Here is a 27,081-nt window from a genome sequence, read left to right as displayed (position 1 = left end):
TAGTCAGTTTACAGGAAACTAAGATTACAATGCAACATTCTGAACCATTTCACACTCGCCCGTCATCCAGAATCACCCGATCTCGGCGTTACCTTCTCCCTTCCCCACCGCCCCCTGGCACCGTGATGCCTGGCACGGTCCCCTGGGGAGTCGGACCTGCCACCCAAGGCAGCTCCACCTGCCAAGCTTCGAGAGCGACTTCTGCTCCCTCTGGAGACACGTTTTAAGCTAAACTATCACCTGTTCCCAGGAAGCGGTGGAACGACCTTGTCTGTCTGTCTGAAGGTCGTTCAGGGTCAGCAGAGCCTTTTCTTCTCCGTCTGCTCCTCCCTCCTTGGGAATCATCGTGTGCATCCCAGTCCCACCGCCTGGTCTCTCCCCGCCTGCATCTCCTCTTCCTGGCCTCCCTGCCCGGCTCTCTGTCTGCATCATCTGTCCTCCATGTCAAGCTACGTCGCTGTCCTCGCACTCAGATGAGGTTCTGCCCCTGCCCTGCACTCGTGTCCCTCCTTCTGGGAAGCCTCCCCGTGTTCCCGCCGGGGGTGGGTTACGTTGCCAGCCTCTGCGTGCCTGCAACCGATCCCCTGTGCCCACCTCCACCCCTCAGTGTGCACAGCACGGAACACTGTCATGAATAAGCTCTCCCGGCACACGTGTCAGGGCCCCAGTCAAGCCCTGACACGCTTTGCGTGGGACCTCGAGACTCAGCAGGTCTGCGTCCCCAGCACCTAACATAGGAAGGGCAATGTCTGGGGAGCCCCAGTCCCGACACGGCAAGGGCAATGCACAGATCTAGATTAGCTCCTGGTTTGCAGAGGATATCATCAAGGGCATTCTTAGGAAGCCGGGGAAATCTGACCACAGGCAGGGGCTGAGAGCACATTTCTGGGGTGTGAAAAGGGCTTCGTGGTCACGCGGGAAAATGCCTGCTGAAGGATTCTGGATTAAGCGCCATGGTCTCCTCCACTTACTTCCAAACTGCTCAGCAGAATGTGAACCAGTACGAAAAAATCTAGGTGAATGGGGGGCAGGGTTTGTTTCCCTTAATAGCATTTAGTGAAGAAATACAAGCATAAAAGATTGACAGCTAAATGTTGTTAAGATTCCGTGGAAACTAGTACCTTCAAAATCCTGGAGGATGTGACCTTCCTTAAAGGGCAGGGTCTGCTTTTGCTGCTGGTCCAGCATGCTGTGAACTGTGATGAACTCGCTGTCGAGGGCGATGACGTATGGGAAGCAGACGGCTGCCCCAACCACGTTCTCTGACCAGTGCACGGGCGCGCGCTGAGATATCCCGGCCACCGTGGCAAACATGCCTGGGAAAACAGGAAGGGTCAGGAGGGCTTCAAGGAGCTGGGCTTTGCTTGTTTGTTTTCTGTAGATGTGTCTCAACGCAGAATACCTACCCCTTCATTACATTTCGAGATGGGAAAGATAATATAACAGCGGCGTGTGCAAAGGACCCTCTGTGACTATTCTCGTGAAGAGAGCCGCTTTCCCCAGGATGTCTACATCAGTATTTCCTTCCAATTAAACGTGACGTTAAAAACGTGTGCATGTACCCACATGAAGGTGTGTACAGCCCATGGGGAAAAGTGGGGAAAAGTGCCTTTCACACATTTAAGAAGCTTCACAAGCTTGCTTCCACGTCCGGTCCTCCGGTGGGTTTGCATCTCTAAGTGCCAGCTCTTCCCTACACATTCACTCAGCACTGAACGCATTCATTCAGATACTTATTGAGCACCTCCTGTGTGCCGGGCACTCTACAAGGCTTCCTACCCAGAACTGTCTCTGTTCAGAGTTCAAGTCTAATTCTGGATACACGTTCTCTCTGATGCAGGGATACAACCAATCTTGCAACTGAAAACAGAGAGCTGTTAAGTGTTCGTCAATGATAGCTTCCATAGTCAACCACGGTTCATCTATTTTGTACATAAAGCACTAAACGAAATTTCCAAATGAGCTGGATAGAGTCCATAGATACTGGGGTTTATGAAAATTCACATTCACCCAGTGAAGTCAATCCATTTTAAGTCAGTTTTCAAAGTGCTTGACATAAAACACCTTTAAAAACATGGTATGTAAATCAACTATACTTCAATAAAAACAAAAAACAGCATGCTATTGCCTGCAAATGATTAGATGTTCCTACAGTAGAAAAACGGTTTCTATTACACAACAGAGAAGTGGGGAGAGGGAAAGAGACAGAGAAATACAGACAGTACTTTAAAACAATGGAAAGTATCTCAAATATACGATAGGAGCAAACTTCCTAAGCCTATGAAATCACTGACCCTCCTAAATTTTCCATGGTTACAGAGTGAAATGTATTGCACTTAATCAAGTACAAACCTAGCTCTTTTCCTCCAAAGTAGGCTTTCTTGAAAATGGGTATCAGGGGCTTCCCTGGTGGCGCAGTGGTTAAGAATCCACCTGCCAATGCAGGGGGCACGGGTTCGAGCGCTGGTCCAAGAAGATCCCACATGCCACGAAGCAACTAAGCCCATGCGCCACAACTACTGAGGCTGCACTCTAGAGCCCGTGAGCCACAACTACTGAGCCCACGTGCCACAACTACTGAGCCTGTGAGCCACAACTACTGAATCCCGCGCGCCTAGAGCCCGTGCTCTGCAACAAGAGAAGCCACCGCAATGAGAAGCCCGCCCACCACAATGAAGAGTAGCCCCCGCTCACCGCAACTAGAGAAAGCCCATGTGCAGCACGAAAACCCAACGCAGCCAAAAAAAGTAAAATAAATAAATTTATAAAAAGAGAAAATGGGTATCAGGTGGGATCACACATGCATGTCCACGCTGTGCTCTTGCCTGACACAATCTGGGGCACCTCCTGCAGGGGCCACTTGTACGTACAACACTTGTTTGGTTCTGCTTCACACTTAAAATATTGGCTCTCGTCATGTAAGTAGCACCAACCAAAACCCTGTCAAGATGACAGAGCAGTGAGCCTTAGAGAGAGAGTGAGAGTGTGTGTGTGTGTGTGTGTGTGTGTGTGAGAGAGAGAGAGAGAGTGCATCTCCTACTAAGGAAACACATTCCTTCCCCTTCAGTATTTCCTTTCCACCCTTAAAAGTCTCTTAAAATCATTCCGAAAAAGACTAACTCAAGAGAAAAACAAAGGATATGCATCAGTAATTCACAGAAAACAAAATGCAAATAGCTAACAAATTCCTGAAGAGATTCCCATATTCCTTAGTAACCAGGGGAACAGAAATTAAAAAAAAAAAAAAGTAAAAAACCAACTCACACCCATCAGATTGGCCAAAGGTTTCAGACTAACAGCACCAAGTGTTGGTTTGGTATGAGGAACGCTTTTGGAGAGTAATTCTTTATCAGAACGGAATAGACACTGACATGTTAATCTGCTGATTCTACTTTTAAATCGATGGCCAATCGACAAGCACAGTGGTCACTGGGGTGTTTTGAGGAATCGTGTAAAATCGAGAATAACGCCCCGACAGAGCATGTGGCTTCGGGTGAACCCACCACGGACAGAAGAGAGAGCTCATGTATTAGATGAGAACAGACGAGAAGAGCTGTAAGTCCGCACGCGGAGCGTCAGCTTAAAGCGACAGCCGACCCGAGCCGCGCCCAGGAGCTCCCGGCGGTGAAGGGGTTCAGGGAGATGCACTGGTAACTACCTCCCGATAAAAAGCAGACACAGGAGGATGACAGGAGGCCAGTGAGGCCCCCGCGGCAAGAAGCACGAGGGTCCCCGGGATGCAGGGAAGTGGGTATGTGGCCCCGGAAGAGAGCAAACCCTGCCTGGGATGTTGAGGGTCAGAAAGTCAAGTTCAAGTTCGGGGCAGAGCAGGAAACGCTGACCAGGAAAGTCAGGCTGAACTTGTTACAGGGTTACAGGGGCCTTAGGAAGGCTGGCCTGGCAGGAGCCTGGAAGGAGGGACAGACCCAAACTCGGGGGAGGCCAGGCAGCCGCCAGCCACCAGGAAGGAGCCCTGAGTCAGGCCAGCCGGGGGGTCTGACCGAGGAGGGGTAACTTCCAGCGCGAATCATGGAACTGGGCACCTGACTTAGAGGGAGCGAGAGTCAAGGCCACTGTGCGCCATCAGAATAAGGACCGACACGATCGGGCGAGTCTGAGACCAAGCCGGGGTCAGGATGCAGGGCTGGCAGGGCATGGACCTCTGGGAGGGGCGCCTGGAGCTCCAGTGCATCCTCAGGGGTGACGGCACCCTTCCTGCAGCAGGAGAGCCAGGGGACGCCAGGCCATGGGGAGAGGAGGTTCCTCTGAGGCTGGAGAGCGCTCCTCCTTATTTCTTTCCAGAGCAGACCAGGAGTCAAGGAGTTCGGTGGAAATGTGGAAAACCCCGGAAAGCTCAGCACCAGCAGGTAAGAGGGGCGGACAGGGCGGTGGGTTCTGGGCCAGGGGTGGAGAGGGCACAAGAGTGAAGGCATGGACTTTGGCACGTCTGACACTGTACAGTCACAGAGAGGACGGAACTAAGGTCTGAGTTACCCCACGACTGCATCGCCGAAGTATTCAAAGAGCGTGAAACACGTGGAGGGAGAGAAACTCGAGGTGCAAAGCTCGAGCTTGGCAGGAGGAAATGAGGTTCGCACCCTCTAGAATTTTCCGAGCATTTAGAACCAGCCAGCAAAAGAGCCCGAAGGGAGAGAAAAGCACACCGTCTGCACCCAGATGTCTGGCAAACGTAACCTGGTGACGGGACAAGCATAGAGCAACCCCAAGGAGCCTGTGAATTTCCGAGCAAACAACCGTGTTCTGGATAGCACAGCTCTCATGGGAGCACGGACACCAAAACGCTGTCCAGCCTCGCCCTGGAATTAAACAGGGTCGCCGCACTTACCCGCTAAGGCCGGGCATCGCCCGACCGGGGACTGTGCAGCACAGAGGCCCAGACATGAATGTTCTTGCAATGAAAAGGGCAGAAACCAGAGATCCAGAACAGAGGCTTCTACACAAAAAGAAAAGCACAGGATTTCACCGGAATAAAAGAACAGATCAGTAACTGGCAACCAGGGGTCCAGGTCAGGTGGAGTTAAGGCGCCACAGGTCCACTCAGGAACAGGGGCACCGTTGTTGACACCCACCCACCGATTCTATGCTTGAAAGCAGGTGACACTCGCTATTGTTTCTGTATTGTCAAAGGCACACAAGTGCTGTCAACCTGCAAATGTACCACGTTTGTAAATGGTACACCTTCAAAAACCATTGTTTTCCACTGGGTTATTTTTCCATTTAGACGGTTTCCACCCTCTAAATATCAGGGGACCCCCTTATCTGAGCTGGGAGGGGGAAGGGGGGCCATGAGAGGTACGGAATAGCTGAATTATCTGCATTTTTCAAGAAGCATTATCCAAGGATAGAGTTTAAAGTCACAAGAATCAATTGTATTATGAAATTTTCAACAAAGCGCTGCTTAAAATAGTGCAATTTAAACTAAAGCAGGGAGTTCCCTGGTGGCCTCGTGGTTAGGATTCTGGGCTTTCACTGCCGGGGCCCAGGTTCAATCCCTGGTCGGGGAACTGAGATCCTATAGGCTGCGCGGCCCCGCCCAAAAAACAAAACAAAACAAACACAAAAAAACTAAGGCAAAAAGTTAAGAGCAATTTCTCATGACAGGGCAGTGGACACATGTGATCTTCAGGGGGGAAGGCAGTGGGCAAAATGAAAACACACAGCGTTCATATGTCTGATGGTGCATATGCATTCATTACAGTAATTTGCTTGAACTTAATCTCTGAAGCCTTTTAACGATGGTGGTGATTACTGTGTTGTACACAGAGCCTGCATACAGTGATGTATTACAGAGCTTACAGGGATCTCCAATTTGCTTATAATCACACCTATTACAAGCAGAACAATGATTAAGAAGGTTGGTTCGTTTACCATGATGCCCAGGTAGTTGAGACAGATTAAGTTTGAGGAAAAATGAGGCCTGGACATGATTGACTACCATTTCCCTTCAATCTGGACACTAAAACCAACACAAGGATACTGGAGTCAAATGTTTTCACAACAAAGCCTTTACATCCAAAGCAGGCTCCGGCTCATCAATAAGCAATCGGACTGACGGAACAAAACAGGAAACCCATCAGGCAAGGCCCAACGGCATGAGGAAACTGACTGTACCGGAGAGGCAGCCACCGTCACCAGCGAGGAAAGACAGACTCCTGAATCAGGTGTGGGGAGAGCAGACAACCACACAGATGAAGAGGAAATCGAATTCACTCTTCACTGTAAGAAATGAAACTATAAAAGTACCAGCAGAAAATCCGGGTGAATCTGTCTACAACCTGGGAGAGGGGGAAACATCCCTGATAATTATGACTCAGAAAAGAAGCAATAAAGTACAAAAGTTAATACATTTGATTATATAGAAACGTGTAAGAAACGCTTTTTCAGGGTTAAAAACTGGAGGTATTTGAAACATGTCTCAGACAAGTTGGTATCTCAAATATATAACAAATGCTAAAGTAACCAGCTAGCGAGAAGGGATAATTATCAAAAGAAAGGCAAATGGCTCTTCAATTCTTGAAAAATGTTCCATCTTGCTTACAAAAGGAGAAATGGGATTAACACCACTGAGATACCATTGCTCATGTGCCGGATGGGCAAAAACACGAAAGTCTGACAATATATGGACGCTGCTGGCAAAGCTGAGGGGAAACAGGCGCCAGGGGAAGAAAAAACCCAACCTACCACCTTTGTCGGGGGTGGGTGGGTGGTGGGTGGTAGTGTCCCCCTCCAGACTCACATGCGTTTACATGTGGACTCAGCAACCCCATCTTTAGAAAGATTTCCCACAGATACACTGGAAAAATCCAAACAGACAAGCTCCTACTAATACCATGGACTGGAAAAAACCCAAATGCCCACCACTGGGGCCTGACTGAGGCACAGTGGTCCCTTCACACGGGAGAGACAGCCTGCAACTCTGAAGGAGGGAGATACACATACCTACATATTCATTTATAATTTTTATTTGAAAATGAAAGGACAAACACTAATAAAGGTTACCTCTGGGGGAAGGAGAGAGTAGGGGAATGTACCTTGCTGTGTGGATCTGACGTGGAAACTTGTACATATTTACAGAAGAAAACAATGAGAGAAAGCAATTTCTAGAAATGGAAAGTGAAACGAAGCACATCCGTCTAACTGTATATCCCGTTGTCGGCACAGCCACACGGATGGGAACTATCCCCAGTGACTTTAAATGCAGAAATGCGACTGCACGTTCCTAGTGGGTTACACGGCCCGCACCCTGAGGACAAAAGAACTACAATCAAACGTTTTCTGGTGATTACATGGCGGGCGCAGTGGCGTCGGTCCTGTCCTTCTGCTCTGTGTCCTGTGGGGCAGATCAAAGGAACGACCACATCACGGTGGGAACTTACTAGGATTTGGGGTGGGCGGGAGGAGACACAGGCACGCAGACAGACGGGGTCAGGGCCCAGTAGCCCCAAACTTGTTCCATCGATATACTCTCATGATGGGTTTTATCTTTAAATAATGCATACTTCCCAGCTCTGTCCACCCAAGCCTAGAAACAACAGACCCCAAGCACCTCCAGCACCCAGACTGTGGTCTCTAAACATCAGGGGTCCTTGGAGAAATGGCGGAAACCAGATCTAGGGCAGGAAACGTACAGAGGGACCCCGGACACCTTGTCACAGCAGAAGGCAAGGGAGATACCAACGTTCCCGGGGCGTGGGGAAGGCGCTTGCCGTCAACCTGAATAAACCACCCCCAAGGGCAGATGGACCGAAACACCACATACATTTACATCCATGATTCATGGCGACACTTCACTTAGGGAAGACAGAAGGGTCATCTTTCCGAAAACCTCCTTCTCCTGCCTTTCTTATACGATGATCCTGGGGGCAAACCAAGTTAATGAGAAGCTTCTCTTGCAGAAGGTTCCAGTCGAAAGGAAGGAGGAATGGACAGCAACAGAATGCTGCCCTTCGGCAGCCCCTTGGAACTTAAAGGATCCAGGCATAGCCACGGACATCACCAAGTTGTAAGAGGGCAGGAAGACAGGTTAAAGACTGTGGGTGTTAAGGGAGACTCACGCGTCTCAGCCCCTGCTTGTCCCAGACACACACACTATGAACCATCCACGACCATGACCACAGATGACATTGCCAGCTCTGATTCTTAGGAGGCAGCGCGGAGAATAAGGAAGGCTACACCAAACAGCTCAAGCCCTTTTAAGGAGCTAGCTGCTAGACGCTTTCTGTGGCACGAAACTGCAGTCAGTAAGAGAAAACCAGGGACATACCCTTGGAGCCTCCACCTCTGAAATCATCTGTTAAGTGAGCTCCCTCAGCTCCTTTCAGAATGGAGAATAAAAACAATCCGCTAGGAAACCCACCCACAGGAGAAAATCTTATCGAGAAGTCTTACAGATTCTTCTTCGTGTACTTATCCCCTTAGTGGAATCCTCTCCCCAGAGCCATCGTCAGGCTCTACTTTAGCACAAAGGAAATGTGATTCTAAGAGCGGCCTATTTTTGTTCCATTAAACCCACACTCACAAAACCATCTAATGCAAACTGCGCAAGCACTGGGCGTGCAGTTCTGTTTGCACGAGTGTCTAGCTTTCAGAACCACAATCTGCCTCTCCGATCTCAGCGTGAATTCAAGGACGGAACACGGGGAGACCGGGCAGAGGTCGGCCAGGTTAGCCGAGGTGCCTCACCCAATCCGCCGGGGCCTGCCAGGAGGAACTCCTGTCTCCCTATCCTCTTGACGATGGGCCGCTTCTCCTCGCTGCAGAAGGGAAACAGGTCCTGGGCGACGCCCGTGCTATAGTTGAGGATGATGTACTGGGTGGTCAGGGCCAGGCACAGGAAGTGGCCGTCCACCGCCACTGCCAGGGGCTGCTCCGGAGTGGACACCTCCCTGACGATCTGCACGCGGTCCTCGTACACCAGGAACACCTGGATGGTTCTGCGCTTGACGGAGATGATGCAGACCTCCACGCAGAAGGGGTCTCCGCTCACCGGGTTCTCATTCAAGGCGAAGGCCGTGGCCCCCTTGATACGGGCGCCCGAGGGCACAGGCTCCAGGCTCAGCATGTGCACCAGGGTGATGCAGCCGTCACAGAGCACCAGCAGCCGGTGGAGGGCCGACGCCGCCCGCAGCTCATTCACCGGCTTCTTGAAACCCAGGTGTCTGTGCAGCTGCTTGGTGGCCGTGAACGTGGCCGACCCGCCGGGCACGGTCTTCTCCTCCAGCAGGAAGTGGTACACGAAGCAGTCGCTGGTGCCCACGTACAGGTTCCGGCCGCAGCACTCCACACACTCCAGTGACACCCATTCCCTGTCGCCCATCAGCTGCTCCCGCTCGACGGCGGGGACCAGGGTGAACGCCTTGGTGCTCATCATGTCTGCGGCTGACCTGCGGGAGAGGAAAAGAAAGGTAAGTTAGAGGAACGAGGACTAAGCAGAACCATTTCCGGTCACGATAAATATACGTGGATTCCCAGCTCTGATTTCAGGGAAAGGAAATCATTCGGCGCTATTGGAAAAAAAGTGAAGGAGAGAAAAGATTTCCGGGCTTCCCTGGTGGCGCAGTGGTTGAGAGTCCGCCTGCCGATGCAGGGGACACGGGTTCATGCCCCGGTCCGGGAAGATCCCACATGCCGCGGAGCGGCTGGGCCCGTGAGCCATGGCTGCTGAGCCTGCGCGTCCGGAGCCTGTGCTCCGCAACGGGAGAGGCCACAACAGTGAGAGGCCCGCGTAGCGCAAAAAAAATATATATATTTCCCACTTGGTCTCCTCCCACCAGGCAAACAGAGACCCCGGCAGGAGAGCACACGCGTGCCTCTAACGAAGTGTCACCCTGCCCGTTCTCAAGAGAGCTGAGACTTATAGAGAGTCTCCTTACACCGCTCCTGGGAAACACACCTGTGGGCAGAAGACAAGCACACCTGTTCACACAGACAACGCAACAAAAACACTTCAGAAAAAGGCACAAGTGATCCTCATTGATGTTCCCCTGAGCCTCACCAGCCACTAGACTCGGTGTCTAAGTGAATGGCGGAGAGCAACCTACATTGTGTGGTTAATTCCTGCCCCTCAGATCTCGCAGGAGACACAGAGGCACGGATCACACCCCAAATTCCCTTGTATTTTTCCCACTGAGGTACGCACATTGCCCCAGCACCGTATTTGGCTCCCAGAGGAAACTTGTTCGCTGGAGCAGTAGACGTGCCTCGGGACTTCCCTGGCGGTCCAGTCGTTAAGACTCCGCGTTTCCACTGCAGGGGATGTGGGTTTGATCCCTGGTTGGGGAACTAAGACCCCACATGCTGCACGGTGTGGCCAAAAAGAATAAAAGAAGAGATGTGCTGCAAATCTCCAAGGCTTGCAGGTGGTGAGTTGAGGTACTTAGTGGATTTGTGAGGTTACTGACAGGTCAGTTAATGGATTACTTCCACCAGAGGACAGACTGCCCCACACTCTAACCCTGGGCTTTCTACTTCTTCCTCCGGAAAGGACACTGGTTTCACACTCCACAAAGTTAGAGGCAGCAGGAATGAGCAAGATGGCTTTTCCCTGATGTCTCTGCTGGCCAGAAAGCAGACTCACGCCCAGTAGTCCCTGACAGCCTCAAGCAGGAGGGGGGGATTATGCAGCTCTAAAGAGAACTGCAGGGCCTGATGAAGTCAGAGGGAGGCTGGCTGGACTTCTTCTCACTTCCCGTATCCAGAAGCGTTGCCTCATAAGAGACCAAACCCCTAATTCTTTGATGCGTTCCAGCAAAGGCTGGAAGTGAAAGACCTGTACAATGAAAGCTACAAGATGTTGATGAAAGAAACTGAAGAGGACACAAATGGAAGGATACCTATTGAATATGTTCATGGATTGGAAGAATTAACATTGTTAAAAGGTACTTACTACCCCAAACCATCGATAGATCCAATACAATTCCTATCAAAATTCCAGTGGCATTTTTTACAGAAATAGAAAAAATAATCCTAAAATTTGTATGGAATCACAAAAGACCCAAATAGCCAAAGCAATCATGAAAAAGAAGAACACAACTGGAGGCATCAAACTTCCTGGTTTCAAGCTATACTACAAAGCTACAGTAATTTAAACAGTATGGTACTGGCATAAAAATAGACACAGAGATCAATAAAACAAAATAGAGAGCCCAGAAGTAATCCTCCACTTATACAATCACCTAATATTTGACAAGGGAACCAAGAATACTCAATGGGGAAAGGACAGTTTCTTCAATAAATGATGCTGGAAAAACTGGATAACCACGTGCAGAAAAATGAAATTGGACCCCATCTCACATCACTCACAAAAATTAAATCAAAATGGATTAAAGATTTAAACATAAGACCTGATACTGTAAAACTGAAACAAAACGTAGGGAAGAAGCTCCTTGACTTTGGACTGGCAATAATTTTTTGAATATGACACCAAAAGCACAAGCAACACAAGCAAAAGTCAACAAGTGGGGCTACATCAAACTAAAAATCTTCTGCACAGCAAAAGAAATAATCAACAAAATGAAAAGGCAACCTACAGAATGGGAGAAAATATTTGCAAACCATATATCAGATAAGGGATTAATACCCAAAATATATAAAGAATTCATACAAATCAATAATAATAACAACAAACAATCCAATAAAAAATGTGCAGAGGAACTAAATAGACATTTTTTTCAAAGAAGACATCCAAATGGCCAACAGGTACACTAAAAGGTGCTCAACAACACTAATCATCAGGGAAATGCAAATCAAAACCCCCATGAGACATCACCTCACATGTGTTAGAATGGCTATGATCAAGAAGACAACAAGTATTGATGAAGATGTGGAGATAAGAGAACACTTGTATACTGTCGGTGGAAAACTGGTGTAGCCCCTATGGAAAACACCGTGGAGGCTCCGCAAAAAATTAACAATAGAAATGCCATGTGATCCAGCAATTCCATTTCTCGGTATATATCCAAAGGAAATGAAAAAAGAAGTTCGAAGAGATCTCTGCACTCCCATGTTTACTGCAGCACTATTCACAATACCCAAGATATGGAAACCACCTAAGTGTCTGTCAATGGATGCATGGATAAAGAAAATGTGAGATATATGGACACACATACACGCACACATACATACATATACTTCTATACAAAGGGAGTATTCTTTAGCCATGAGAAAAATGAAATACTGCCATTTACAACAGCATGCGTGGACCTTGAAGGCGTTATGCTAAGTGAGATACGGCAGAGAAAGACAAACACTGACTGATCTCACTTATCTGTGGAGTCTAAAAAAGCTGAACTCCTGAAAACAGAGAGTGGAATGGTGGCTCCCAGGTGCTGGGGGCATGTTGGGGAGATTTTGTTTAAGGGTGCAAGCGTGTATCTAGTGTAGATAAAGTCCCGGAGAGCCAATTCACAGCACAAAGGTCAACAATAGTGTATTATAAACTCCAAAGTTGCTAAAACAGAATTACATGGAGGTAAATGAAAGCTGACACTAAACATTCTGATACTTAAAAATGATTTATTCCTTTAAGCAGCAGGAAAATTTCCTCCATGATCTAGTCACATGATAAATTTACTTGGATAAAATAATGAATCACAGAAAGATAAACTTTAGGCTGTACCTCCCTATATTAAGTCCACCTTACTGGGGTCTGAATTCAGAGAGGTTTTAACATGGTAATAAGATTAAAAATTTCTCTAAAGTGTACAATTCATACTTTATCGTGTGATTGCAAACTGATCTGATATTTAAACTAACTTTTTCTTAGAACTGCACCTTAAAAGCATGGCTGTAATTTAAAAGATCAATATTTCAGTGTTCTCAAAACTGCAAAATATATACCTAGAGAAAAAAAGGGAAAAATATTAATACATTCATGGACAATAAAAACAGATAACATTACATATGCAACAAGCACCTGTATGTGGGCAAAAAATGTTACAAGACACTGTGCCTTTCCCAAGAGTCTCCCAGTCTCATTAAGGACATAATAGAAAACTACACAAGTAACAGTATAAAGCAACATGTGTGCTAAGGGCCAAAATTTAAATATTAGTGATTACTTTCCACCAAATTAAGAATATACACACCACCACTAGTGATAATCAGAATCTGAGTGTCTCTGAAAATGTTAATGTAAAAATACTAGTTTTCTTCTACAGATGTACACAGTATCTTGTAGTTACACCTGAAGCCACTGTCCAAAGAACCTGTTGCTTTGGCAACTTCCTACGTCCCTTTAGGTTTCCTAGGAAACCTCAGTTCAATAAGTCCCTTCTTGCTGCTACACAGAGAGCTGGGCAGCAGATTTTGAGATTACCCATAAGCTTCAAAAATGTTTTTCTGTGTTCTTTACTTGAAGAACCGTTACAACAGCCTTCTAGAGGCCCTACTTCTCTTCGTAGCACTCGGCGGAGCCTGGGAGAGCTGAGGCATTTACACAATGCAAGACCTCGGGCTATACTCTGATTTCATGGACACTGTCCCATAAAATAAGCACCAGGTCCAGATGGATCTCCTAAGAGTTCTACCAGACCTTTGGCAATCGCATAATTCCAATTTTACACAATACACTTTCCTGAGAATAAAAAAGAAGAAGGAACGTATCCTACTTCATTTTATAAAGCCAATGTAAAGTATAACTTTGATATCCAAACCAGATAAGGATATAGGAAAAAGGAAAATCATAGATCAGTCTTATAGATAAACATGCAAAAGTATTAAATGTTAGCACACTGAGTCAAGCAACACATATATATGTGTGTGTGTGTATATATATGAACACAATATGAATAAGTTGGCATGCAATATTGGTTTAAGGTAATAAAATCTGCCAAGTTTAACTGAGCACATTTAAAGATTAAAAGAGAAAACACATAAAAGAAGGAACAAGACCCTTATCATCTCTTATGGGTTGAATTATATCTCCCCAAATATGTTACAAAGTCCTAACTCCCGGGCTTCCCTGGTGGCGCAGTGGTTGAGAGTCCGCCTGCCGATGCAGGGGACGTGGGTTTGTGCCCCAGTCTGGGAAGATCCCACATGCTACGGAGCGGCTGGGCCCGTGAGCCATGGCCGCTGGGCCTGTGTGTCCGGAGCCTGTGCTCTGCAACGGGAGAGGCCACAACAGTGAGAGGCCCGCGTACTGCAAAAAAAAAAAAAAGTCCTAACTCCCATTACCGGCGAATAGGACCTTATATGGAAATAGGGTCCCTACAGATAATCAAGTTAAGATGAGGTCATTAGGGTGGACCCTAATCCAATATGAGTGGTATCCTTATAAAGAGGGGAAATTTGGACTCAAGACAGACATACGTAGAGGACGGACACGTGGAGACCCAGGGAGAAGATGGCTATCTACAAGCCAGGGAACACCCAAGGCTGTGAGGACCTCGGGGAGAGGCCTAGAATAGATTCTCCCTCACAGTCCTTAGGAGACATCACCTCCGCCACCACCCTGATCTCACACTTCTCTACTCCAGACTGCGGGACAACAAAAATTTATATTGCTTAAGCCACCCAGTTTAGGGTACTTTGTTACGGCAGCCCTAGCAAACTAATACACCATTGGTAGTCAGCATTGTAATGGAAGTCTTCGCCAGTTGAAAAAGAATAGTTACAAAGAATTGAAGACAAAGACATAAAACTATAATTGTTTACAGGTGATAGTACCGTTTGCGTGGAAACTCACAAATAATCTATTAGAATTAATAAAAGGTTAGAAATATCCTTTAATCAAAAAAATCAGTATACCAAAGTAATCTTCATTTCTACACACAAACAACAATTAGAAATTTTAATCTTGAATAAAGGACATTTACAGTAGTATAAAAAAATTAAGGTATGAAGAAATTGTCTAGCAAAGACGTGTAAGAACTTCAAGGAGAAAATCATAAAATCTTATTGCTAGATATTAAGGAAGACCTGATTTTTAATCTCAGCATACATTTCTGCAGAAATTGACAAGCTGGTTTTAAAATTTAAATGGTAATCCAAGTACCTAGAATAGTCAAAACAATCTTGAAAACGAAGAACAAAGTTGAAGGACCTACACTGATTTCAGCAATTGCTATAAAACCGGAGTAATTAAGATATCTGGATAGGAAAACAGATAAATGGAACAGGATAGAAAGTCCAAAATTAGACCCACACATATGTATTCAATTGGTTCTTGACAAAGGCACCAATGAAATTCAGTGGGGAAAGTAAAGTCATTTCCATCAATGGCACTGGAACATGTGGGTAACCTTAAATGGGGTTAAGAATTAACCTCAATTATCCCTACCTCATACCATGTACAGAAATTAATCTGAGATGCATCGAGTTATTTTAAAAGCAAAAGCTAAAACTATAAATCTTCTAGAAGAAAAGGCAGAAGAATATCTTGGGGGCCTCGGGGTATATAAAGATTTCTTAGGATACAAAAAGCACTAACCAGAAAAGAAAAAAAAGGTGATAAACTGGATTTTATAAACATTTAAAATGTGAATCCATTGAAAGACACCATTAGGGAAATGAATAGGCAAGCCCCAGGCTGGGAGGAAAATCTGTGATATACATATCAGGCAAAGGGCTCATTTTCCAGAATATATAAGAACTCCCACCAACCGATAATAAAAAGACAACCTTAGTTGTTAAATGGGAAAAAGATTCAAAAGTGAAGGTATGTGAATGACCAATAAGAACATGAAAAGATGTTCACTATTATTAGCCATCAGAGAAATCTATTTTAAGCCATGAGATACCATTTCACACCTATTAGAATGGTGACAATTAAAAAGACTGACGTGGGCTTCCCTGGTGGCGCAGTGGTTGAGAGGCCGCCTGCAGATGCAGGGGGCGCGGGTTCGTGCCCCGGGAAGATCCCACATGCCGCGGAGCGGCTGGGCTCGTGAGTCATGGCAGCTGAGCCTGCGCGTCACTCCGCAGTGGGAGAGGCCACAACAGTGAGAGGCCCGCGTACCGCACAAAAAACAAACAAACAAACAAAAAAGACTGACAACACTAAATGTTAATGAGGATAAAGGACAACTTGAAACCTCATACTTTGTTGGAAGGAGGATAAGATGGTACTGTTGCCTTGGAAATCTGGTGGTCTTTTACGAAGTTAAACATGCATATATCCTGTCACCCCGCAGTTCCGCTCTTAATGTTTCCATTTCTCCAGAGTACATGCCAACACCCACAATAAGACTTGTACAAGAATGTGCATAGCAGCCTTAATTCATAACAGCCCCAAACAGGAACCAGCTCAGTTTTACCCATTTGTACCCATACGTGGAGTATTCACGAAGCAGAATACAACTTGGAAATAAAAAGGATAGACCACCGCTAAAGCCAACAGCATGGGTGAATCTCAAAAACACTGAACGAAAGAAACCCTACACATGCGTGTGTCTGCATGTATATGATGTGCAAAAGCGGGCAACACTCATCTATAGTGACAGAAGTCAGAACACTGGTTACTGGAAAGAAAGGGGTGACACAAGGGAACTTTCTGGGGTGACACAAATATCCTACGTCTTGTTTGAGGCATTGGTTGCACAGGTGTATGGGTTTGTCAAAATTCACTGAACTGTGTGCTTAGTTTCAGCGTATTTTACTGTATGCAAATTCTGCTTCCATAAAAAGCAAACTTGCCCCTAAAAGACCCAGAGAAAAAAATGCAATTCCAATAAAATTGTAACAGGTATATATGTGTGTATCTGTGTGTGTGTGTATAACTCAACATGAAGACTATAAAATTCATATGCAGAGAAGGACCAAAAAAGGCAAGACACTTCTGAAAAAGGTAAGGTAAGGGGACTTGACTCAACAGATAAGATGAAATATAAAGTGATGGCTATTGGGATACTGTGGTGCTGGTACAGGACGAACCCAAGAGAACATACCCGAGGGCTCAGAAACAGACCGTGCATATACGGAACCTAGAAATATGGCAGAGGTGGCACTGCATATCACAGGGTGTATACAGAGCACTCATTTGCTCAGCAAACATTGCTGGGCAACTGGATATCCACACAGAAGAAAAAAGATAAACCAGAGTCCTACGTTATACCATACATCAGAATTATTCCAGATGGATGAAGAGTCTTAAGTTTGGAAGGCATAACTTTAAAACTTTGAGAAGAAAATAGGGGAAAAATATGTTAATGACCTTAAGGTAGGGAAGAACTTCTAGAATAAGATAAAAAAGCACAAACCCTAGGGAGAAAGATAAATTTATTCACGTTAAAATGTAAAACCTACGTTCTTCAAAAGATACCATCAAGAAAGTGAAAAGTTAAGATGAAGAAACATGAGGATGGGGGAGAAGACGCTGACCTCACACGTCTGACGAAAACACGCCCGGATGGTCCAGAGAACTCGCACAGGAAGAAAATAACACGAATCTCACAGAAGACCGGGCAAAAGGTGAGCCGGCTTCTCACAGAAGCGGAGACGTGAATGGCCAGCAGCCGTGGAGGAGTGATCAACCTGTAGAACCATCTGGAATTGCAAATTGCAGCTACGAGGAGACTTCGCTGCATATCCACCAAGCGGACCACACCTCTGAAGTCCTATGACACTGGGGATTTGCAAGAACCCTGGAGCAATGGAAATGCTCACGCTGCGGGTAAAAGTCACAGCAGAAAGAATGAACGTGGAATAAAAGCAATGTCTGAGGTAGAAAGATTATCTAGACGCAGAAAGACACTCGTAGACCCAAGGTTACAAGATTAAACAAGGAAAAATATATATATATACATACAGACTCCCGATCTGAGCCAGAAATAAATATATCCTGCTAAAAGAATGCTATGACAAAGGGCTGTTTATTAAGATGGGATCCTCACCAATAATTACTTTTCCTGAACCAAAGGACACTGTTACCTCCTGTCACAGAACGTTCACATAATATGAGAACAGCCTTAAGATGGGCATGGCATCCCGTGTGTCTGCAAAGAATCACACATTTGAGGATTACATCAACACTTTAAAATCAAACAAACTCTATAGAGCCCTACGCAGCATATGTGCACCAGAGACGTATCACTTTAGAGGTAAAAACCCATCAATGGGTATCACAGCCCTATCACAGGAGGTGCTTCCCTATGGACCAGCTAAAGATTAATTCTTACCTACATTTTAAAAAGGACACTTTACCTAAAGGCAGATTTGCTATTGTCCCATTTTACATTTTTTAAAAATTTTCTGATAGTCCTTTATAAGTGAACAGAGATCAAACGGTCATTCTAATGTTTGGACCAGAGCCAGGCCTGATTCTAAGCCAACACAGGAAGATGGGCAGGACCATGGACCTCACATCTCAAACATCACGTCATCACCCCCCTTAAAGCGCTTCGGAAAGTGTGCCACTGCCTAAAAGATAAACTCCAAACTGATCACAAGATGCGAAACCCTTAAAAATGTAAACTTGGCCAACCTTTCCTCTTCCTCATAAAGAGAAGTTACAGTCATTAACCTGTTCATATTATTCCACATCAGTCACTTGTTTTATTAGCTACATTCAGTTCTGAATCCTTGAATTCCTCAGGCACTTGAGCTGGAAAGCCATGTCTACGTCTGCAAGCACGTGAGGTGCTCTACAAACCCACCAGTTGTCAAAGGGGATCGGGGGCAAAAACCACTCCCTGGGCACCGTTTCAAGGGATGGAAACCATTCATTAGAAAATAGATTTCATTGGTGGTCCAGTGGTTAAGACTCCACGCTTCCACCGCAGGGGGCACGGGTTTGATCTCTGGTTGGGGAACTAAGATCCTACATGCCGCAGGGTGCGGCCAAGAAATTGAAAAAGAAAGAAAGAAAGACTCTGACTGGGGGTCAGAGTCTTGGAAGTGGGCCCAGGGAGCATGGCAGAGACCCTCCGAGAGCCTGCCACTGGTCAGAGGAGTTCAGGCGTTAGCTGTAAGAGAGCTTGCATTCCTTGAATCTGCCTGTCATTTACAGTATTTCTACAAATGCAACTATTAAAAAATTTTTATTTTGCCATTTTAACAACAGACTTTCATAGAAAAAAGTTTCGTAAGAAGTTTCTCGATTAACCTGGGTAAACGCATTTATAAAGACCTGAGATACCAATACTCTAGAAGGGGGAAATCTTTGGGAAAACTGAAAATAGCAGTTCTACTGAAATCAGGTCTGAAAATATCAAACCTACAAGGGAATTAAAGTTGTCACACATTCTCACGTTCCAGGAAAGGGCCAGGGGGGACATACACAGCCTCCCAAGTTTCACCAGCTGTTTTCAACCCCATGTCAACAGGTTATCACGTTGGTCCCATAAGATCAGGAGAGACAGCTAAGGCCCAGAGGACGGAGCTGAGTGGAGGGGTCGGAAAGGAGGGCTCACAACACCGCAGGTCACCTGGCCTCTCTCCCACGGAGGCTAACAAGCAAGCTCGGGGCCAGTTTCTCGTGGACCAGGGAGAAGACTGAGCAGACGCTGGACCAGGGTAGCCGGGAAAGTCTGGGATGGACTCAGGTGGACAGAGTGTATTCCTGGCAAGTCACTTAAAGTCTCTGCGCCTGTCCCCTTCTTGAATCTGGGTGGATGACACGCTCCCTCTGGGCTATTCTCTGGCTCCTGTGGAGGACAGGGTAGTGATAACAGTATCCTAGGGAAGCCACGACCCCTGCGATGCTCCTCACGTGCCAGGCTCCGGATCAAGCGGGCTATTCCAGCTCACCACGGTGGCCGACCAGGCCAGCACTCTCATCACTCCACTCCGCAGGGGGAGATGGAGCTCTCACAGGCTGAAGGACCACGGAGAGCGGGGCCCTAACCACTGCACCACACTGCCCACCCCAGGCTCAAGGCCGCTCTGAGTCTGGATGAAGGATGGGCACCAGCTGATTGCGGCCCTGGGCCCCGGGTTTGGACAGATGCTTCGCTTCGAGAGGCGGGTGTCACTGTGGACACAGAGGCTACAAAGCCGCAGGTGAAAAAACTGGGACTTCAGCCCCGTTTCTGTTTCTGACTCCAAGGCCACGTTCTTCCTACTGCGTTGACCAAAGGGGGCGAGTGTGACTTCGGATCCCCGAAGAGAACTCAGACAACCCCAGACACAGGGGGCACCATGGTGTGAGGCCCTCCCCGGGGGACCCTCAGCAGTAGGTCCTCGCTTTCCATCCCGAGGCTAGAAGAGGGCCCCCAGGACCCGCCTCACCCTCCCTTCTAACGTTTCTCTGTGGCCAAACGCCTCGCCCCCTCCCCACGCCCCCTAAACAACCTGTGTCACAAATAAACGCTTCTTCCCAAATGGAGTGCAGTCAGCACCGCCTTGCTCAACCTCAGATACAGAGTGACACGCGGACACGTTTCTCCGCTAGCCCGGTAATCTTATCTAAACGGGACACACGTTTCTGTGGCGTCAATTGTTCTGAGGGACTGCAGCCCATGCTGCCCCTGTGCTTCTCTCAGCTCTCACAGCCGGCTGCTCAGTGACCCGGTCCTGAAATGCGCCAGGAACCGACAACACATTTACCAACCTGCACCAAAGACAACTTTTCCCCCTTTTGAAAATCAGGACACCACTGGATGACCATTTAATGTTCTCTTTTGCACTCATGTGACAGAGATATTATAAGGCTAGTTACATCACAATAAACCTGTTTCAATGACCTGAAAGAGTATCTTAAAACAGAAGAAAAAAAGACAGCTAAGGCCGAACAACTAACTTGTCATCTTGATCGTTTCCCAGTACATACCTATATGTAACTATTCATAGTTGGCACCCTTTTCCTGGGCAATACTAATCAGAATTATTTAAATACGTATATATGTAAATATACACACACAAGTGTAGGTACACATACATATATACACATACCACATATATGCATTTGCATGTCTCTGTGTATATATATCATATGCAACATCAGCAGTTATAACTGAAGCAGGGATTTGGGAAGGGCGGGGCAGGGGAGGCGGAAAAGAGCAGAGGAGGAGTGTGGATCTCCAGGCATTTCCTTTGTAACGTCTTCCTCAATACTGGACCTTCAAACCATCATAAGAATCACTGAGGGCCTACTGGATGCTAGGCAATTGTCCTCTTCCACACGTTATTTTTCCTGAATCTTTAATTTACCCAACAGCAGCTACTTGACTATCAAAAGATCTTGATCTCAAATCATCTGCACGATTTCACAACACGCTCAATGACTACTCCTGCCCTTCTGCATGGGGCACTCCAGCTCATTCGGGGTAGCCCCAAATTAACTTGTTACTTCTACGTCCATTTTGTAGTACAGTATTGTTTAAGAAAGAAAAATGGGTCAGGTTTGCCACAGAGGAGATAAGTTATAAAGTACAGGCCAAATTGTCAGGCGGTATACAAACACCTGGCTACCACAAATGATTAACGTATTTCTAATGAGAACTGAGACCAAGATGAAGATGCTTAACTCGTTAAGTCAAATTTCCTCGAGTTTTCTTAAAGGATCACAAAATTTTAATATTAGCGTGAAGGAATAAACCATAATAACTACTTTTTTTATGAACAGAAATGCTAGCTGCAAATCAGGCCTGGAAATTTCACGTTTTTTAAACAGTGAGCTCTGTGCTTTTAAAACTTGTCAACTGGAGCTGCCTGAGGGAAGAACAGGCTCCTGACAAAAATCCCTGTCACTGGAGGGTTAGGCAGAGGCTGGAGCGTCCTGGGAGCCCGCAGTGGATGGCAACTTGCCTCCACCTGTAGGACCCAAGGACTGCTGTTCACCGTCTGAGTGGAAGAGAAAAGGCAGAGGACGTACCTGGAGGCAAGGGCTAGCACCACACCTGTCCCCCGTGTCTTTGTAAAATGTGCACGGCAAACTGGCGTTCAGAGCCCCCGGGGAGCCTCACCCCAGAGCAGCGCCCTCACTGGGTTAACGGTTACTCAGAGCCACCACCACGGACTTCAGAGCCGAGACAGCTACCACCCCACGTCCTCGTTTCTATTCGGTAACAATAATTCATCGAGCACCTACTAAGTGCCAGGCTCTGTGCCCAATGCACATTTTCTTCCTGGAATGCATGTATCTTTCCTCATATTCCCCCTATTTTGATTGAAGAAAGTGAGGCTCAGAACGTCCAGTGAATGCCCTGGGCTCCCAGTTAGGAAGTGGCAGCGTCAGGGTTTGAACCTGCAGCTCCACGCCCCCCACCGCCATGGAGCAGCACGGCCCCTTTTCACAAAGGAACGGGGCCTGCGAAGGCTAGCGGTAGATGGCCTCTAGGGCCACACGCCAAAGAGGCCGCTTCAGTGACCACTGAGGCTGTGTGGCTGTCAGAAATGGAAGGAAAAATAAAAGGAAGCAGCTGGCCAGATGTTCCTTCCTATCCGACCATAGGGCTGGAGTTTCCGGCTGACCAACAGAGAAGCGCGGCCAGAGGAGGGGTAGTGGGCTCGGGGGGCGCCTCCAGCCGTGAGCTCTGGGCCAGGGTCTGCCAGCTCACACCGCAGCGGACCCTCCTCACACATTCTCCCCGGGTCTTCACCTGCCACCACTGTCCCCGCGGCTGCCTGCCCTCCCCAAGCGCTTCCTCAAGGATGGCACCCTGATCCGACAGGTTGGGACCCCAGCACCCAGTACAGTCCGTGTGCATTAAGAGGCGCTGTGTGAACCCCCATTTCCAGCGGCCAGGTAGGGCCTGGGGGGTGATGGTCACCCAGCAGCCCGTGGCGGAAGCAATGGCAGGTGCGGGCAACTGCAGGCGGGAGCTTGTGTCTTGAAAGCCACCCCTTAAAACACAGGAGGCGAGAAGCGGAGAACTCAACTTCCTTCCACCCGTACATCCCAGGGGAGAACAGGGGCGAGATCTCCCCTCCTCCCATCGCACCCCTGCCCCGTCTCCCAGTACAGGCCAAACAGGCCCGAATGTGGCCCGGAATCTGCACCCTCAAATCCCACGAGCTCCAAGAAACGTCAAGCACAGCGACAAAACCATCGCACGCACGGGTGGAGGGGAGACGGGCAAGGGGCACGGGGTGTCGTCCCGCCGGGCTCCTCCCTCCAGAACAGCGAAAGCCCACCCAAAGCCGGACCAAGTCTCGGGTCTTCCCTGCCCCGAAAGCGCGCAGCCGCACAGCCGCCCCCTCCCGGCGCCGCGCGCCCGCCACCCGCGCACCTGCCTGCGCGCACCTGTCCGCGCACCTGCCCGCAGGCCGCCGCCCACCAGCCCCTGCCGACCCCAGCCCCACCCTCCCCGCGCTCCCTGCCCGCCCCGCGCTCACCGGCCCGCGCTCCGGCTGCTCCGGGCCCCGCGCCCCGGGCTGCGCGCTCCTGGGCCCCGGCCCCGGCCCCGGCTCCAGCCCGGCCCCGCCGCTTCCCGTCACGTGGACGGCCGAGGGCGGGAGCGCCAGGCCCCGTCCGGCCTGCTGCCCCGCGTCGCCTGCAGACCCCGCCCCGGGCCGGGCTACGGGGAGGGGAGCGCCCCTCCGGCCTCAGGTGCCGGGGGTCTGCAGGGTTCCCGGCGCGCCTGCCTCAGGGGTCCGGGGGTAGACGCGCCGATCCCCGCGGGCGCTCGAGCGGAGCCTACCGGGCGCAGGGCGGGGTTGGTAACGCGGCGAGGCTGCCGCTGTCGGGGCCGCGCTTTCTCCTCCCCCGCGGCCTGCCGGACTCGCTCGCCGTCCTGCTTCTAGCACCGCGACGGCGCTGGGCAGTGCACCTGCTGAAGGAATGAATGAATCCATCCACCCATCCATCACTCCTGGGAAGGGCTGGACGGCGCTGCCACCTGACGAAGTCGGGCTGTAGGAGTGGACGGCTGCTGGTGGCCCCCCTGGAACCGAAATGTAGTGCTGGGCATGAGCCGCCCGCCTGCGGCCCACCGCTAGCCGCGAGCCCCAGGGGCAGTGTATTCCCAGGTGTCCGTACTGAAGCAGGGAGTCCTGGGGCTAGTTTACCCACTCCTTAAGGAAAGCCCATCAATAGCTATTCCTTTGGGTCAAGCCACAGTGAAGACTCCTAGGTTACGAACAAGCCATGCGCCTCTCTTCAATATATAGTCAAAATCCAGTTTCACGATGAAAAACTTACAAAACTCCCTCCAGAGCTGTCAGTGCTCAATTATCAGCATAAATTATAAAAAGCCCAATTTTCTCAATGATTTTCCCCGACTTTAGAGGTCCCCTGTGACCTCAGCTTTCCTCCAGCCCCTGGGGATTACAGAATAAAACCGTCCTCCAGAACCAGGAGTCATACCAGGTTCTACTCTGTGGTCCTCTGCTTCAAATGGAGAAAAACAAATGACACCCCCCCCCAAAAAAAGTTAAATGAAGGAAATAAAGAACCATCAGGAATTAATCTTCTATGGCCTTTTACGCCCTTCCCTTCTGAGTTCATGGCCACACATGTGCCGCAGCCCCAGACAGTGCTTCAGCCCTGACCCAATGGATCCAGTGTCATTGGCCCAGCCTCCAGGTGGGGAAGGGGTTTCCCAGAGTGCACAGCTATGTGTGCTTCAAGGACAAGTGGCGATGAATGGACCCCCGAGTCCAGTGCAGCCAGGGAGCTGGAGAACACCAGAGTAAATACAGCCGTCTCCTCATTTTGCCCAGGCCTGTGGAGAATATGTGACTGGTCATCAGCTCATCACTGGCCCAGCGGGAGCTTGAATCCACTCTGCGCTATTTCATTTCAGCGCTCTACCATGGCCTGGCATGAGATTAGGTGCAGAGGTGACACCTACTGACTGCCAGCTGGACATTGGGCTAAGGGGCTCACTGCAGTGATCTCATCTAAGCCTCGCCATATCCTTATGAAGTAGGCACTGCTGATTTCTGCATTGTACACGCGAATTCACAGACACAAAGAGAAGTGAAAGGCTTCTCCCAAACTCCATGGAAGAAAAGAGCAAGGATAAGAACCCAGAACTCAATAACACCATAAATTTTTTTATACATAAAATTAAGTTTTGTTGGTTGAATGGTTTATGGAATATTTGTGTTCTGCTTTAAACAATCTAGGAGTGCAAACGTGTTAACGGAAAAGGGGAGTAAAAGGAGGTAATTCAGAAATAATTATTTCCTTTTTGAAAGGATTTGCCGTAAGATTCTTAAAATGGCAAACTCCACATGTGCTCATTATTCCATCTAGAAACACTTGTTCTTCCTGAACTTTCTGAGAAATCTATTTCACATATGTCCGGCGGCGGTATGTAAGTAACTATTCCATAAATGTGCAAAGATCTGCATCAGGCTCATTCAATATTTCTCATGTTGTTTTGATTGGTCATATTTATGAATTATCAAAGTCATATTTTCAAAGGAATTATTAACTTCATTTATTATATTTACTAAATATCCCTTGGGCTCATACTACACACGTTAGAGTATTTTATAGAGTTTGAAAAAAATGGTCTAATAGATTAAGCGTTGAATAGGTACAACCGAATACTTTAATAGTTGCTATCTACTCCCAAAACTTAACATCCTCACTTACACATAGCAGAACTGTGGCTCTAAACAGCTAAAAACACGGGTCCAAAACATGAACTGTTTTTTGTTCTATTCACTTTGAAGCATTTTATGGATGCTCAGATATAGTTGACAATACATCTGATAAAACATTTGTAAGTCTCTTAAATATTACACTGCCAACAAGAGGAATCAACACCCCAGGCTCTCAGTTTATATCTTGTTCACGATTCATTCATTCAGTAGACACTTACTGCGTACTTAAGTACAAGCGCTGTGCGCGCCAGGGACCGGGCGGAGATTCCAAGGACACATATGTACCCTGCCCCAGAGGAGCTCATAGCCCAGTGAGGTGATGATGCCAGGCAGGGCAGTATTTGTTCGTTTCCCTCAGCTTTGTTCTTGTCGACTACAGGCACCGAATAAAAATGTTAATGAAAACCTCATGATCTTTGAGTGAAGGGAAAATTCTCATAATAAAACTTAAGCATTTATGGTTACTATATAAAACTCACAGATAATACTGTAGCAGGAATAAACTTCAGTCTACAAACTTAAATATGCAACAAATGGAATTTTTTCTGTAACTGAGCTTTATTTCTACTTTAAGCCCCCACTCGGCTGCAGTGACAATAATCTTATCAGCGGAGGCCGGCCCCCTTCCTCAGGACTGTGTCTGGTTAGGGAACTTGTGAAGTACCAGGGGTGAGGAGAAGCGAGACAGGTCGGGTCCTCGCATCCCTGGTCCCCACACGGATTCTGACATGCTCTTGGGCCACTCTGGGGTTTGGTTTTCAGTCTTTTGGTTTTGGTGCTGACAGGCCTGGCCCTTCCAATCACGGTAAATGCCTGGCTTGAAGGTACCTGTAGCTTCCTTATTTCGATGTGACAGGAGTCTCTGTGAGGTGGTCTTTCTGCCTGGACACGTTTGAAACATAACCTTAGAACTTGTTAGAAACGCAAATTCTCCCTGCCCTATTTCCTACATCAGAAACTCTGATTAAAACACAGCAGACCACATGTTCTCGTAGGCTCCACTCTTTAAGCCTCTGCCCAGGATGGAGCCGGGGCAGGCGTTACCAAAGACATAGTCTCTCCTTCCCTGGACCAGGGAGGGGTGTTAGAACCGAATTCTACTCCCTCCTCTCTGACTCTTGATTTTTTTCTTCTGCCCAAGGGACGCTCTCTCTATCCTGAGATGCTTGTTTCAGAGGTACCATGAGTTATCTTAATGGCTTTAGTTTTAAGCAGGGAAGTGCTTTTAGCTTTAAACTGGAAAATATCGGCAGAGAAAAAGCGCACAGATCTCACCTGCCATAAAACATTTTTGCTGATGAAGAGCTTGAGGCTTCAGGTTAAGTCCTGAAAACCACAGGGAGAAAGAACACAGCAAGAACCGGTAACCCCATTTTCAGGCTCTTAAATTCTTTTCCCCCCACCTACACCACCGTCCTGCCACCTCTCTCCCCTGATGACAGTCAACAGGCTACAACAAATGTCCGGGTAGATAGAGGTAACAGGCAAGGGACTTTCCCTGCTTTGGCTCCAACTTCACAACACTGTGAGGTGGCGTTATCATTCCCGTTTCACAGCTGCGGAAGCTAAACAAAAGTGCGGCCGTGTCCCCGGCGCTTCTCAGACGTTATTTTCATGTTTGAGCAG

General features: G+C 47.9%; 1 protein-coding gene across 5 annotated transcripts in view; it reads right to left on the bottom strand.

Annotated features, from left to right (window-relative positions):
* TGFBRAP1 (transforming growth factor beta receptor associated protein 1) overlaps positions 1–27,081 on the bottom strand; it is a 47,313-nt gene that overhangs the window by 19,786 nt on the left and 446 nt on the right. For 3 of the 5 annotated variants that reach the window (XM_060168513.1, XM_060168516.1, XM_060168518.1), the window contains exons 1-3: positions 23,236–23,377; positions 8,704–9,404; positions 1,122–1,316 (exon numbers count right to left, since the gene is read on the bottom strand). In XM_060168513.1, coding sequence (XP_060024496.1) covers positions 1,122–1,316; positions 8,704–9,391 — 883 coding nt within the window. In that variant the 5' untranslated portion in view covers positions 9,392–9,404; positions 23,236–23,377. Of the gene's footprint in view, positions 1–1,121; positions 1,317–8,703; positions 9,405–23,235; positions 23,378–27,081 lie in introns of those variants that run through there. The other 2 variants (XM_060168514.1, XM_060168517.1) reach the window with 2 other exon arrangements.

This window comes from Lagenorhynchus albirostris, chromosome 13 (genome assembly GCF_949774975.1).
Source record: "Lagenorhynchus albirostris chromosome 13, mLagAlb1.1, whole genome shotgun sequence".
Classification (NCBI taxonomy): domain Eukaryota; kingdom Metazoa; phylum Chordata; class Mammalia; order Artiodactyla; family Delphinidae; genus Lagenorhynchus; species Lagenorhynchus albirostris.
The sequence above is the reverse complement of the archived record's forward strand: the minus strand, read 5'-3'. Positions and strand labels throughout refer to the sequence as shown.